Source organism: Macaca nemestrina, chromosome 18, assembly GCF_043159975.1.
Source record: "Macaca nemestrina isolate mMacNem1 chromosome 18, mMacNem.hap1, whole genome shotgun sequence".
In the NCBI taxonomy this organism is placed as follows: Eukaryota; Metazoa; Chordata; class Mammalia; order Primates; family Cercopithecidae; genus Macaca; species Macaca nemestrina.
Window position 1 is genome coordinate 48528238 of NC_092142.1, and position 13554 is coordinate 48541791.

Genomic DNA, 13554 nt, shown 5'->3' on the forward strand with positions numbered 1-13554 from the left:
CATACAGGCTCACCAGCCCCCAAACCCTCCAAGCATGGCTGGACTCCAGTCCTCACCCCAGCATCTATTCCTGGTCTGTCCCCACTCTCAACCCCCCTGGAGACCCCTTCCTCCTGGAGCTTCAGCCCCCACTAGGCGACATAATTACAGAAACATAGAACTTGGCACTCAAAGCACCTCCCCTGCCATAAGCCCCTTCCCTGGGGCCCAGCCCAGGAGAACTAGAGCTGAGTTCCAGGGCCTGTGGCCAGGGTGCCTCCCCCAACACGGCCCTGAGCAACAGCAGAGGGAGGCCCCGGGCAGGAAGAAACACTTGAGAATGGCGGAGACAAGAGAGGGAGGGCAGGGAAGAAATGGCTGAGCCCTTCAAGACAGGAAGGAGAGAAGGAAAAGCCAGCCAGAGCTGCTAAATTTCCATGATCGTGACCACTGCCAACGTTCACTGAGCACCTGCCATCTGTGGGCAGCATTTATGCTAAATACTCACAAACCCTCTGCAAGCTCCACTCTAGGGATGGGGTAAGTGGAGTTTCAAGAGGCTGTATCACTTGGTCAGAGCCTCTTGCTGGTGAGTGGGAGGACAGCAAACACTTCGATGCCCACTGTCTGAGCTGCCATTCTCAGCTCCGTGTTTCAGACCTCCTGTCAAGCCTGGTCTAGGTAACAGAAAGCTAGTGAGATCTGGACAGCCCCTCTAACCTGGATATCTGTTTACTTGGCTGTAAAATGGGTATGAGAACACCTGGCCTGCCCCACCCAGCAGAGAAAGGCACCGTGGGGATCTGTGGGATCGATGGATGGTCAGGGTCTGCCTGTGCTGGTCTCGACTTGGGGTGATGTTGTCATTACCCATAAACAGAGGCGGAGATGGAACTTCAATGTTTCATGCTCCAGCCGACAGCAGCCTCGGCCCCACGGGAACCCAGTCCTCTGAGAGCTGGTTGCTGTGGATACACTCCCAAGGGTCCCAGCCTGCCAGCCCCCAAGCCCCAGTGAAACCCCCAGAGTCTGTTCTTACATGAGTGGGTCCTCAGGGAGGGAAGGGGTGGGCTAACTGACATCTGGGCCCCTGCCCCCAGGTGTGCCCACGCAGGGGGCAAGGCCCCAGAGAATGCCACCTTGGCTAGGGAGGCACCTGGGCTTTGTCTAGCTCCTTTCTGCAACAGCCCATCTCCCCGGGCCTCTAGGCAGGCAGAACCATGATTTTCAGCTCATCCCTGCTCACACGAGACCCGAAGGCAGGGAGAGGAAGGCCTGGGGGCCTCCAGGAAACACGCTCCCCTCGAGTTTCAGTCCCTGCACAGCCGTGCACAGCTGTGCATCCTTGGGTGTATGGCATCTCCTATCTGAGCTGGCCCCTCTTTGCCAAAACACAGGCCACAGCAAGGTTCCTGGGTTGTTGCCACAGAGATGAGCTAAAAGTTGGTGCCCAGCAGAGCGCCTCTCACATAGTAGGGGTTTTCACAAAGTGGTGCTTGATGCTGGATGCAGAGCACTCCAGGGAGGCTCACACAGCCCAAGGCTTTGGAGGCTCTAGAAACAGCTCCTTGGCCATCAGAAAACCCAGCACCATGGTGGGCAGTGCCAGAAAGGGAGGGGTGATCCAGGTTGAGGGGCACCCAGGAGAAGCGGGCATAGTGACCCAGCCCAGCTGCACTGCCCCACAGCATGAGCACAGCTGTGACCACCCGGGACCCCACCACCGCTGGGCTCTCCCTTCTTGTAGCCAGGATGCGTTGCAGAGCTGTTGGGTGGACTGTTGGTCAAGACCAGGGGCTGTGGTGCAGATGCTGCCTGTCTGGGTTCAAGTCCCCTCTCAGCTCTGGAAAGCTGGGGGCTTGAGGCAAGCGACATCATTGTGCTATGCCTCAGTTTCCTCACTTACAACATGAAATATTGTAAGGATTAAATAGAAAGTGCTTGGCAAGTCCTTACTCCTCAACGAGTGTGGATTGCTATAGTAAAAGGAAAAAATACCAGCGGCATGCACTATGTGCACTTAATTTACACATTTAATCCTCAGAGCAAAACACTGAGGTCAGCATGATAAATAGTCACGATGGTTCACAACCGATGGGGAACAGGCAGTGACCAATCAGAGCAGATAATGGTTAGAAAAGCAGAGAGGCCCCCAATTTCTCCCCGGATGCAGAGATGTCAGCCCAGGAGAGATTCTATTACTATTCCATTACGATCACTATTCATTACCACTGCCACTACCTCTGGCTTCGTAGTGGAGCACAGAGGCCCGGAGAGGTCAAATTACCGCTGGGTCACGGGAAAAGGAGATTTTAGCCCAGGCCACCTGACTCCAGGACCCAAACATTCCCTGAGAGCACCTACGCCCCCTAGAAAGGCTGACGGGGACAGAGCGGGGCAGCAGAAACCAGTACCCATGCTCAGCCCCCTGGAGGGAGTCCTCCTGGAGCCCTGTTTAGAACCCTGGCTCAGCCAAACGGTCCTGAGAGGGTGGGGTATTGCTATAGCCCCTACAAAGAGCTCTCCACTCCAGAGAGGACTTCGAGGAGAGGCCCCAGGCCCCAGCCAGACATGCAGCTCTGTTCTTTTCTTTCTTTCTTTTTCTTTTTTTTTTTTTTTTTTGGAGACGGAATCTCCCTCTGTCACCCAGGCTAGAATGCAGTGGTGCGATCTTGGCTCACTGCAACCTCTGCTTCCTGGGTTAAAGCAATTCTCCTGCCTCAGCCTCCTGAGTATCTGGGACTACATGCATGTGCCACTATGCCCAGGTAATTTTTTTGGATTTTTAGTAGAGATGGAGTTTCACCATGTTGGCCAGGATGGTGTCGATCTCCTGACCTTGTGATCCACCTGTCTTGGCCTCCCAAAGTGTTGGGATTACAGGCGTGAGCCACCGTACCCGGCTTTTCTTTTTTTAAGAGACAGGGTCCCACTCTGCCACCCAGGCTAGAATGCAATGTTGTGATCGTAGCTCACTGCAGCCTTGATCTTCCAGGCTCAAAAAGTGCTGGGACTATAGGTGTGAGCCACAACGCCTGGCCTCGCTATTTTCACCCAAGTGCTCCTCTCTTCAGGCAGATATCCATGGACGGGTCCCCTGGCCCTCTGGGCTCCCGTGGGCCTGTGTGTAACACCAGAAGGCAGGGTCAGCAGGCGCTGAGGCCCCTTCCACTGTGGGGTGTTCCCTTCGCTCTCTCTGGCCCTCGTCTCTCTCCCTCTGCCCTCCTCACCCCCTCAAAATCACAGGGTCCCAGGAAAAACACCCTCAGCAAACACTCCTGTGTCCCAGCAGGCGCCTGTGGCACATGGCCCTTCCCCAAACCCTGCCTCCCGGCCAATGGTGCCAGCAGCGGTCCTCGAGGGAAAGGTACTCCCGAGAGCCACCTCGGTCTGGAAACAGACAACACAGACTCAGTGGGAATCCCAGGCCTGTGCTGTCTGACACCCAAGGGCCACGCAGACTCCAGGCCCACCACTGGGTGCCCCTCAGGCCCTGTACTCAAGGCCTGTGTGGGCCCATCTGCAGCCTAGACTTCTCCACAGCTCATTGAAAGCCACTTACTATGGGCCTGTGGCTCCCTCTGGTCCACAAGTCCCAAGTCAGGGTCCATTTCTGGTTCTCTTTGGCTCCCAGGCACCTCCAAACATAACGGGTGCTCAGGGAAATATTGATGAAGGAATCAATCAGTCATTAACAATAACAGCAATTGAAACCACGTCGAAGGGCCTTCCACATACCAGCAACTGCACTAACAGAAATGATGCCGCTGGTGATAAGAGTACCAGCTGGTGATGACAACCAGCACCACTGAGCCCTGAGTGCCAGGCGCTCGGTCCCTTGTGTGTGTGTGATCTCTATGAACTGTCAAAAGAATCCCAGATCTAAGGCCCAGAAAAGTCAGTGACTTGCCTAAGGAGACCCAATAAACAAATGAGTATGTCTACCCCAGCTCATCAACAAAGACACCAGCCACCACCCATAATGCCCTCACTGTGCATCAGCCACTATGCCAGGCACGTTACCTGCATGATGTCATCAGCCTCTCACAACAATTCTGTGAGGCTGGGACAATTATTACTCCCATTTTACAGATTAGCACTTGACAAATGAGGCCCAGAGAGATAAATAACATGAGCCCATCACGTGGTTGGAAAAGCAATGGCAATGCTGAGGTTTAAACTCAAGGAGTCTACAGCACAGCAGTTGTGTCTCGCCCACTGCATGATAGTGCCGCTTCTCGGAAACACGGCACTCAGGGTACGTGGCTCCTGTGGGGACCAGAGGAGCCCCAAGGAGAGGAGCAGGGAGCAGGATGAGGTGGGCTGCACTTACCCGGGGCACTGGCGACGTCTGGGTGGCTTTCCGGGGCCCACTGGTCTCCGGCGTGAGGTCACGGTGGTCCACCTGCATGTGGCTCTCCAGGTCTTCGGCACTCTCGAACTTGACACTGCACTCGGGGCAGCGGAGGCCGGCACAGGGCCGGTCGGCGGGCTCGGGCGGGACCAGGCCACCCACCTGTCCATTGGCGCTGCGGGCCATGCAGCCGGCGCAGAGGCCATAGGGCAGCCCATTGACGTCGAGCTTCACCAGGTCCTGCTTGCTGCGGAACTCCTTGAGGCACAGGGCGCACTTGTAGAGCTTCTGCAGTCCCTGGCCATTCGGGGAGGATGCCGCCGAGCTGCCTGCCAGCTTCTGCATATGGAAGGTGCCGTGGATCTTGAGCTCGAGCGTGGAGGTGACTGTCTGCATGCAGACCACACAGCGGAAGCCCGTGAGCGAGTTGCGCAGGTCGGGGTGCATCTGGCAGTGCTCAATAAACTCCTCCTCGCTCTGCAGGGGCATCTTGCAGATGCGACAGGTGCCCGTGTCCAGGCTCTTGCTGTGGGTCACCTTGTGCTCAGTGAGCGTCAGCAGCGAAGGGAAACGCTCACCACAGATGGGACACATGTAGTGCTTGGCAGGGCCCCGGTGCGTCTGCAGGTGCTCCCGTAGCCCGTTCTCCGAGAAGAAAGTCCGTGAGCAAACGTTGCATTTGTGGCTGCCCTTGATAAACTCAGCCTTCTTGCGTGAGCCATCATCCTCGCCCGGCCGGATGTTGTGGTCCCGCAGCCGGTGGTTCTGCAGCAGCACCTCCATGGTGTAGGCTGCCCCACAGATGTCGCAGCCGTACATGGGCTCCGATGCGTCCACGTCATCCTCGCTGGCCTCGTGGCTGTTAGGCGCCTCAGGGTTCTTAAGCAGCATGCCCTGTAGGTCAGCAGGCTCAGCTTTCTTGGTGGCCGTGGGGGGCACCCCGTTGGCCGTGCCGTTCTCAGTTGCAGCATCAAACACACAGTGCTTCTCCCGCAGGTGCTTCTCCAGCAGGATGATGGCGTGGAAGGCCTTGCTGCAGAATTTGCAGTTATACTTCTTGCTGTGTGTGGTGATATGGCACTGCAGCTCCACCTCGGTGCTGAAGGTCTCCCCACAGAAGATGCACTTGTGAGCCTTGGCTGGGTTGCCCAGGTGGCTGTGTTTGACGTGCACCTGCAGGTCAGCCTCCTTGCGGAAGTCCCAGTTGCAGGCCGTGCAGCGGTACATCTTCTTCTCATTGCTGTGCTTCACTGCCAAGTGCACCTGGATAGACACCTTGGAGTCGAAGACCTCCTGACACAGGGTACAGTGATACAGCACGAAGGTGTGCATGTCCAGCAGGTGCTTCTGCAGGTCATCCACCGAGGAAAATTGCTTGTCGCAGCTCTCGCACACATAGTGGGTCGACGTGGTCATATAATGCACCGTCAGGTGCTGCAGGAGGGACTCCTGGGAGTCAAAGTCCTCTTTGCACTGGGGGCACGCCTGCTTCCGCAGCAGCAGCTCCAGGTGCAGCTTCAGGTGGGTCTGGAAGCTCTCAAAGTTGGAGAACTTGAGGTCGCACTGATTGCAAGGATACTCGCCATTGGAGATGGAGTTGGCGCTTGCTGAGAGCCGCTGCCGCTTCGGGGAAGACACTTCCACGTCGGATGAGACTGGGCTCTGCTCAGCCTTGGACTTCTTGCTGTGGGCCAGTGGAATGTTCTTGTGGTTCTCCTTGATGTGCTTGGTGAGCTTCAGGATGGAGCCAAAGATGGGGGAGTTGGTGCAGTAGGGGCAGGAATAGACCTCCATGAAGGACTGTGTGGGCTGCACCACCGGAGACTCTAGTTTGGCACTGCCCACACTGCAGTGGGCCTGCTGGATGTGCTCGGTGAGGGAGGACTCAGTGAGGAAACCCATGGAGCACTGGTTGCAGAAGAAGGCGTTATTGCCGTCGGAGGGGTTGGTATTGGGGCCGCAGTGGGAGACACGGATGTGCTCCTGCAGGCTATTGATGTCGGCGAACATCTCGGGGCAGTAGTTGCAGTGGAAGGCGGAGATGTTGCCAAACTGCATCATGGGGTAGGCATGGTTCTTGTGCAGCTTGCGAACGTGCTCGTTGAGGTTATAGAGGGTGGGCATGGAGTCCAGGCAGATCTGACATGTGTGGCTCTGCTGGGGCTTGTCTGCGTGGATGGTCTTCAGGTGGATCTCCAGCACGGCCAGGCTGTTAAAGTCCCGCTTGGAACAATAGGGGCAGCTATAGACCACCTTGGTCCAGCCCTGCCCGTCATCCCGCATCTTCTTCTGCCCCCGCAGCGGCTTCAAGGTGGAGTCCGGTGTGGAGCCGCGTTCCACAGAGGCGCTGGAGTCAGGCGTGGCGCTACTCATGGAGGCCACACTGCCCAGTACGGGGTCGGGACTGACGCTGTGGTTGCTGGAGTCGGGCTGCCGGTGGCTGTCCAGGTGGCAGTAGACACCTTCCACCGAGGAGAACTGCTCAGGGCACATGGGGCACTTGTGTTTCTGGTTGGCGTGGGCTTGGTGGATATGGGTGAGCAGCGTGTTCTCGTCGACGAAGACCTCGGGGCAGTGGATACACTGCAGGTCCGCCTTCTCGGACAGCTGTGGGTGGCGGGTGAGCACGTGCTTCTCCAGCTCCTCCGTCTGGCTGAAGGTGTCCTCGCAGTAGTCGCACATGAAGTCGTCCTTCTTGGCTTCCTTCTCTGACTTGGCCAGATGCTCCTTGTTCTTTTTGTGGGCCTGCATGTGGCTCTGCAGCGAGCTGGTGGAGGAGAAGCCACGCTTGCACACAGTGCACTTGAAGGGCTTGCTGGAGCTGTGGGTCTTCAGGTGGATCTTGAGGTGGTCGCTGCGGGAGAAGGCTGCCTCGCACTCGTGGCAGTGGTACTTCTTGTCGCCCGTATGCAGCTTGATGTGCCGGTCGCGGCTCCTCTTGTGCTTGAAGAGGCGGCTGCAGTAGGTACACTTGAACGGCAGCTTGTCGCTGTGGATCTGCTCGTGCCTCTTCAAGTAGCTCAGGCGGATGAAGGACTTGTCGCAGAACTGGCAAGGGTACGGCAGGCCTGTGCCCCCTTCCTCCTCACCGAGGCCGAGGTCACAACCATCTCCGATCATCTGCGTGGGTGACGCAACATCCTTGCTGGAGGGAGACGAGGCCACCCAGGAGAGTTGTGGGTCGTCATCACCATCTGCAGGGGAAGGCAGAGAGGATATTAGAGGCAATTCCCAGGGCTGCCGAGAAACAAGGACAGAGCCAGCTTCTCGACAGCGCACGGGCTGAGGCTGTGCAGCTGGCCAACGGCTGCGGGGGGCTGTGGGGAGGGGCAGGGGCCGGAAGCAAGTGGACACCAGGGCCTTCCTGTCTGCAGAGGGCATGCCAGAGGGGCGGCAGATAACGAAGGGGGAGCGCCTTTTCCCTTAACAACACTTGCCTGGACCTGGCAGGACGTGGTACCCCCCATCAGAGGGGAGGCTCTCGGCCACTTTCCTGATAGGGAAAGGCGGGGCAGCCTGGACAAAGTCACTGAAAACAAACTCACAGACCATCAGTCCTATAGGCCAAAAGGAGGACAAGTCCTGTCACTTGATCCACACCTGGGAGTCAACTCCCCTCAAATCCCTAATCCCGGAGGGAAGGAAATCCCACTGGTCCTTATGAACACAGACAAAATTTTGCAACAACAACAAAGATTCCCTTATCAGATTGGCCATAGCATGCACCATTCTCTGGGGATGGGTGGACTGATGAAGCTGGAAGCTGCTGCTTCAGGTAGTAGACAAGACATAGGAGGTGTGAAATCACAGGGCCTGAGACAGCAGATTCCAGTGCTCAGGCGGGAAGTGAGCCTAGGGCACTGAAGAGGCATCTGTGGGTTTCCCGGCGCAGGCCATCCTGAGACCCTTGTTTTCTTTGTTTCCACTGCACCCCTGGATTTGCCCCAATCCCACCCACGACCAAGAGAAATGGAGAGATGGTGAGTGAGTGGAGGAAGAATGAGGACGTGGACGACCACAGAGCTCAGACCCAGGCAGACCCTTAACTCCACTGCAAAGGCAAGGAAGAGGCAATCCTTGCACAGACTCCGGCGCGTCCCACCCTCCCTGGGGACAGCCCCCGCAACCTCCTCATTTGCTGGCCCGCCCAGCCTCAGAGGAAAACTAAACAAACCTAAGGGTAGACCGTTTCTGGGAAAACAAAGGCACACAGGACACAGTGAATAAAGCCAGAGACATTCCCTGACGGGGGCCGAGCAGAGCCAGCCCGGGCAGGGAGTGAGTTCCAAGGCTCAAGTTTCTCTTCGGCTGGATTTAAAACTTAATAATGAATGAAACAGACCACAGGCTGTTGCGGGCAGGGGAGAGACAAACAAAAGCTCAGATTCGGCTGCGCTGACCTTGCTCTTGTAACCCCGAGGAAATAAACCACTGCCCCCGCCTCTCCAGCCGCCAGCCAGCCCGGCTGAGTCTTCAGAAGAGCCTCACAGACGTAACCCAGACGTAACCTTGGCCCAGAGGCAGCCCAGACCTTCAGAAAGGGATGGGGCAGGCGCACCATGCTCCCAGCACGGGTGAACACTGGCACACACATGCGCGTACACACACGCCCACCTACATACACACACAACACCCACCATCACACACATTCATTCGCACCATCACTCCCACACACTACACTATCACTCACAAACTTAAATATACATGCACACGCTCATGTACACACATTCACCTGCAGACGCGTGTGCACGTGCACACACACACACAGACACACACACACACCACGGACCTGTGATTTCCCTACAAGGCTCTCCACACAAGCTGCCTCTGCTGTCCCAGGCCGATCCCAAGACTTAAAGAGACAACAAGGGCTGACTGGAGGGTCTTGAGGAGTTCCTCACAGCTGGGGCTGAGCCTGGTCCTAGGCCCCGCTCCCACCCCCTACCCCCCACAGCGCTGACCGTGTGAAGATCCACCTGACCCCCCTGGCACCATTGGCACAGCTCAACCCTGATGCATGCAGCTCTCTGAAGCTTGCAGTTCTCCAAAGCTCCTGGCTCCAAGGCTCCCGGCAGCCAACCCACCTCTGAAGCCTGGCTCCCCAGCCCAGCTCAAGGGGCCTCCCGGAACGCCCTCCCAGAGCACCAGCACCTTCTCCCCTGGGGGCCTCACATGACGGGTTCGGCAGACGGGAAGGACGCAGCAGTCACGGCCAGTTCCCCAGATGACATGCAGTGGGAGGCGCCTCAGCCCCTGCCTGCCAATTCCCAGCTCTTGCCAGCTGGGCTCTGTGGGGCACAGACAAAAGGGACCCCAGAGAGGAGATAGCTGGGGCCAGGGGACCTGCTTGGCCCCCACTCCAGGCCAGGTTGGACTGGCTTCTTATTATTTTGATGTCTTTGCTCAGACTCACTCAAGCTGCCACTGAGTCCTTCCCGTGTGCCCAGCACTCTGCTAAGTGCTTTCTCGCAACTGCAAATGAGTGGCCAGGGCCACTCCCACTGGACAGACGAGGAAACCGAGGCACAGTCTCAGAGACTTGCTCCAGGAAATGACAGTGCCAGAGACTGATGCCAGGACTGTCCACATTCAGTCCCCTCAATCATGACGTGGGCCTGGACCAGCTTCTGGGGGTCAAACAGTCAAGTAAGACCACTCCTGCGTGGGTCAGAAGGGGAGAGGGCTCACGTGTAAAGACTTCAGGGTCCTCAGACCTTGATCTCCTTGGAGCCTGCCTCATGAGGAGGACTGGGGCTGGTCCATGATTTGCATTTCTGGAAGGGGCTCATCAGGGCTCAGAGAGACCCACGAGCTCACTGGAGCCCACCCAGCAACTGATGTGTGGAGAATTCTCAACAACTGGGCAGGTGAAACCACTATCACTCTTGTCCCAAGGACAAGCCTGAACAGATATTTCTGCCAGGGTTCATTTGCTCCTAAACCTTTCGAACCACCTGAGGACCAGAGGACACTCACTCAGAGCCAGAGCCCTCTCGCTCCTCTGTGAATTCATCCATGCCCTCAGTATTCCTCTTAACCACTCACTTTATGCATCTGAAAAAAGGGAACCACTGGGAGGAGTGGACGAGAAAAATTAATGGGAATAAGCACTATTACGTCACTGATATGAAATGTCCAGAATAAGGCGCATCTTAGACAGAAGGCAGGTTAGCAGCTGTCTGAGGCTGGAGGTGGGAGCAGTGAGTGGCTGCACAGGTGACAGGGATCCTTCTGACATGATGGAAATGGTCTAAAACTAGACTGTGAGTGAAGACTGCAAAGCTCTGTAAACTTACCAAAGACCGGCTGAGTTGCTCACTTCAAACAAGTGAGTTTTATGGTATGCAAATTATACTTCAATAAAGTTGTTAAACAGAAGCACTATTTTGCCAATAATAAGAATTAGTACTAATTAGTACCACAAGTGCTAACAATATTAACAGCTCCATTTATTGAGAACGTCCCACGTGCCAGCACTGTGCTAAGTACGTCTATTATCGCAATTAATTTCTATTCATCCTCACAACAACCACATCTGGCTGTCTGTAATAACGTTCCCATTTCTGAGACGAGGAAGTGGGGTTCAGGGAGGTGAGGAACTGGCCACCAGTACCAAGCCAGATGCCCCACTAGTGTCTGGCCAAACTGTATCTTGTAGGAGTACAGAACCTGGTCCCCAGGCCCATCAGTCATTCACCCAGTAGGCTTTGGAAAGGAGAATCCTAACCTGCCCGGCGCCAGAGTACCCAAGTGTCATTGCAGGCTGGCTGCTTGGCTTTATTTTTCTGCAAACAAGTTTCGAAACTAAAGCAAAGCATATTATTCTGGGAGCAACAAACTGAGCCACTGCTGAGATTATAATCATCTGAATTGAAATGAAAATAAGGCTCCTTAAATTGAAAAGGCCCAATCAGGGAAAATGGGCATGTTGACATATAAAGTCCCAAACTCAGATTGCCCTGTTTAAAGTCTCTTATTCAAAGAACATTCAACCTCATCTGCTGCCATCCCACCCCCTCCAAATGCATTTTGCTTTGGGGGCGCTTAGCTCAGCGCTCTAGAATCACGCTAGAGAGATAAGCTGGGGCCAAAGCTCGGGATGTATCTATAGGGGCATCAGCAGAGAAAAAGGTTATTTTTTCTATTTTTTTGTTTGTTTGTTTTGGTAGGAGGGATGGAGTCTCGCCCTGTGGCCCAGGCTGAAGTGCAGTGGCGTGATCTTGGCTCACTACAACCTCCACCTCCTGGGTTCAAGCAATTCTCCTTCCTCATCCTCTAGAGTAGCTGGGATTACAGGCACACGCCACCATGCACGGTTAATTTTTGTATTTTTAGTAGAGACGGGGTTTCACCATGTTGGCCAGGTTGGTCTCAAACTCCTGACCTCAAGTGATCCACCTGCCCCAGCCTCCCAAAGTGCTGGGATTACAGGCGTGAGCCACCGCGCATGGCCTGAGGTTCTCTTCTCTTAAAGCAACGACACTTTCCTCATGCTGGATGCTGGACACCACACACACACCTGCAACTGTGACCAAGGCAATCCCAGAGTCCTTTCCAACATGAACATTCCAGAACTCAGGGAGAAGGTGGGTTCAAGGAAAGTCCTGTTCAGCCGCTACATTTTTATTTTCAAGTAAATACTTGCATTGATTTTGCTGTGTGCCAGGCATTCTTCTAAGAGTTTATGTGTACTCACTCATTCAATCCTCTCAATAGGCTGAGTTAGGTACTGTTATAATTTCCATTTACAAATGAGAAAACCAGGGCACAGAGAGGCTGAGTGACTTGTCCAGTTCCACATACCCGGCAGGCAGCAAAGTCAGGATGCGAACCCCCGTGAGTCCTGTTCAGTCAGTGTTTTCACCCACAAGGCTTCACTACACCCCCAACCCCTCATTACCCGCTTTGGGAGGAGAAGCATGAGAAAATCAAGTGGGAAGTACAATGACTAATGCCAGACCCACGCTTCTCCCCACCCCCCAGAGTAAATGCAATCAAAGAACCATAACAAAAATGAGTTTAACAGACACACACACACACACACACACACACACACACACACACGCAAGATGGAGATTAAAGTCATTTAAAAGTGACTAATACTGCAAAAAGGACAAATAGGAAAAGGGTTATATGAGGTTTTTGCTGTCTGCTGCAGGAAGAGAAAGAAAACAAGCAAAAAAGAGGAGAGAATTTTTAATAAAAATTCAATTAAGTAGAAAAAAGAACATCAACTGGGCTTCAGAACACATCAGCAGCAGAAAGAGCCAGGTGATTCCCAAGTTCATGTTGTCACACTTGGTGACCAGCACGGAGCAGGACATGAATTCAGCAGGCTGATGCTATAGTGTGTAAAACTGCCTCGGACACACCTCACCTAGGCAGAGCAGTGCAAGCGGCCACCCAGAATGGCTGGGAACCACAGCTCACAGCTCCTCTGTCACAAAGAATCAAAGTCAGGGCTGCTGGAGAAGGTGCTCAGGCCTAGACAGGAGAGTGACCCACAGACTCAAAGGAGTGGGCTGAAAGGGGAACCTTCCTGCAATGGGGGGCACAGATGGAGGAGGAAGTGAACTGTCATCGAAGCTATGCAAGAGACCCTAAAAAGAACACTAGGGGGACTCTCTGCATTGAGTTATGGGGGAAGACAGCTGAGCCCAGGAAGTTCCAGGTGACTAGAACATTCCTGAGCTGGGCAGTTCCATCTGTGTGAATAAAAATGATCATCCAGCTGGGTACGGTGGTTCATGCCTATAATCCCTGAACATTGGGTAGCTGAGCTGGGAGGATCGTTTGAGGTCAGGAGTTTGAGACCAGCCTGAGCAATATAGCAAGACCCTGACTCTAAAAAAAGAAAAAAAAGAAAGAAAAGAAAAGAAAAAAATTTAATTACACAGGCTTGGTGGTGTGTATGTGCAACCCCAGTTACTTGGGAGGCCGAGGCAGGAGGATCACCTGAGCCCATGAGTTCGAGGCCGCAGTGAGTTATGATCACGCCACTCTAGCCTGGGTGACAAGAGTAAAACTCTGACTCTTAAAAAAGAAAAAACAAACAAACATGAGCCTACAGAGGGAACAAGAGCTCATCCAGCCATTGGAATGAGGTTTCCATCCCAGTCTGCAGGGCCTCTTGTGCCCAGGACTGTGCTGGATGCTGCAGGGCCACCTGGGTGCATCCCACCTTGGTCCTGTCACATGGACATCCCAAACCATGCAAAGGA

At 54.6% G+C, this 13554-nt stretch overlaps 1 protein-coding gene across 7 annotated transcripts in view; it reads right to left on the reverse strand.

Moving 5' to 3' along the window:
* The window catches only part of LOC105492245 (zinc finger protein 423), a 367460-nt gene that overhangs the window by 143117 nt on the left and 210789 nt on the right, over window positions 1-13554 (reverse strand). For all 7 annotated transcript variants that reach the window (XM_024796174.2, XM_024796175.2, XM_071084504.1 and 4 more), the window contains one exon: window positions 4313-7527. In XM_024796174.2, coding sequence (XP_024651942.2) covers window positions 4313-7527 — 3215 coding nt within the window. The remainder of the gene's footprint in view (window positions 1-4312; window positions 7528-13554) is intronic.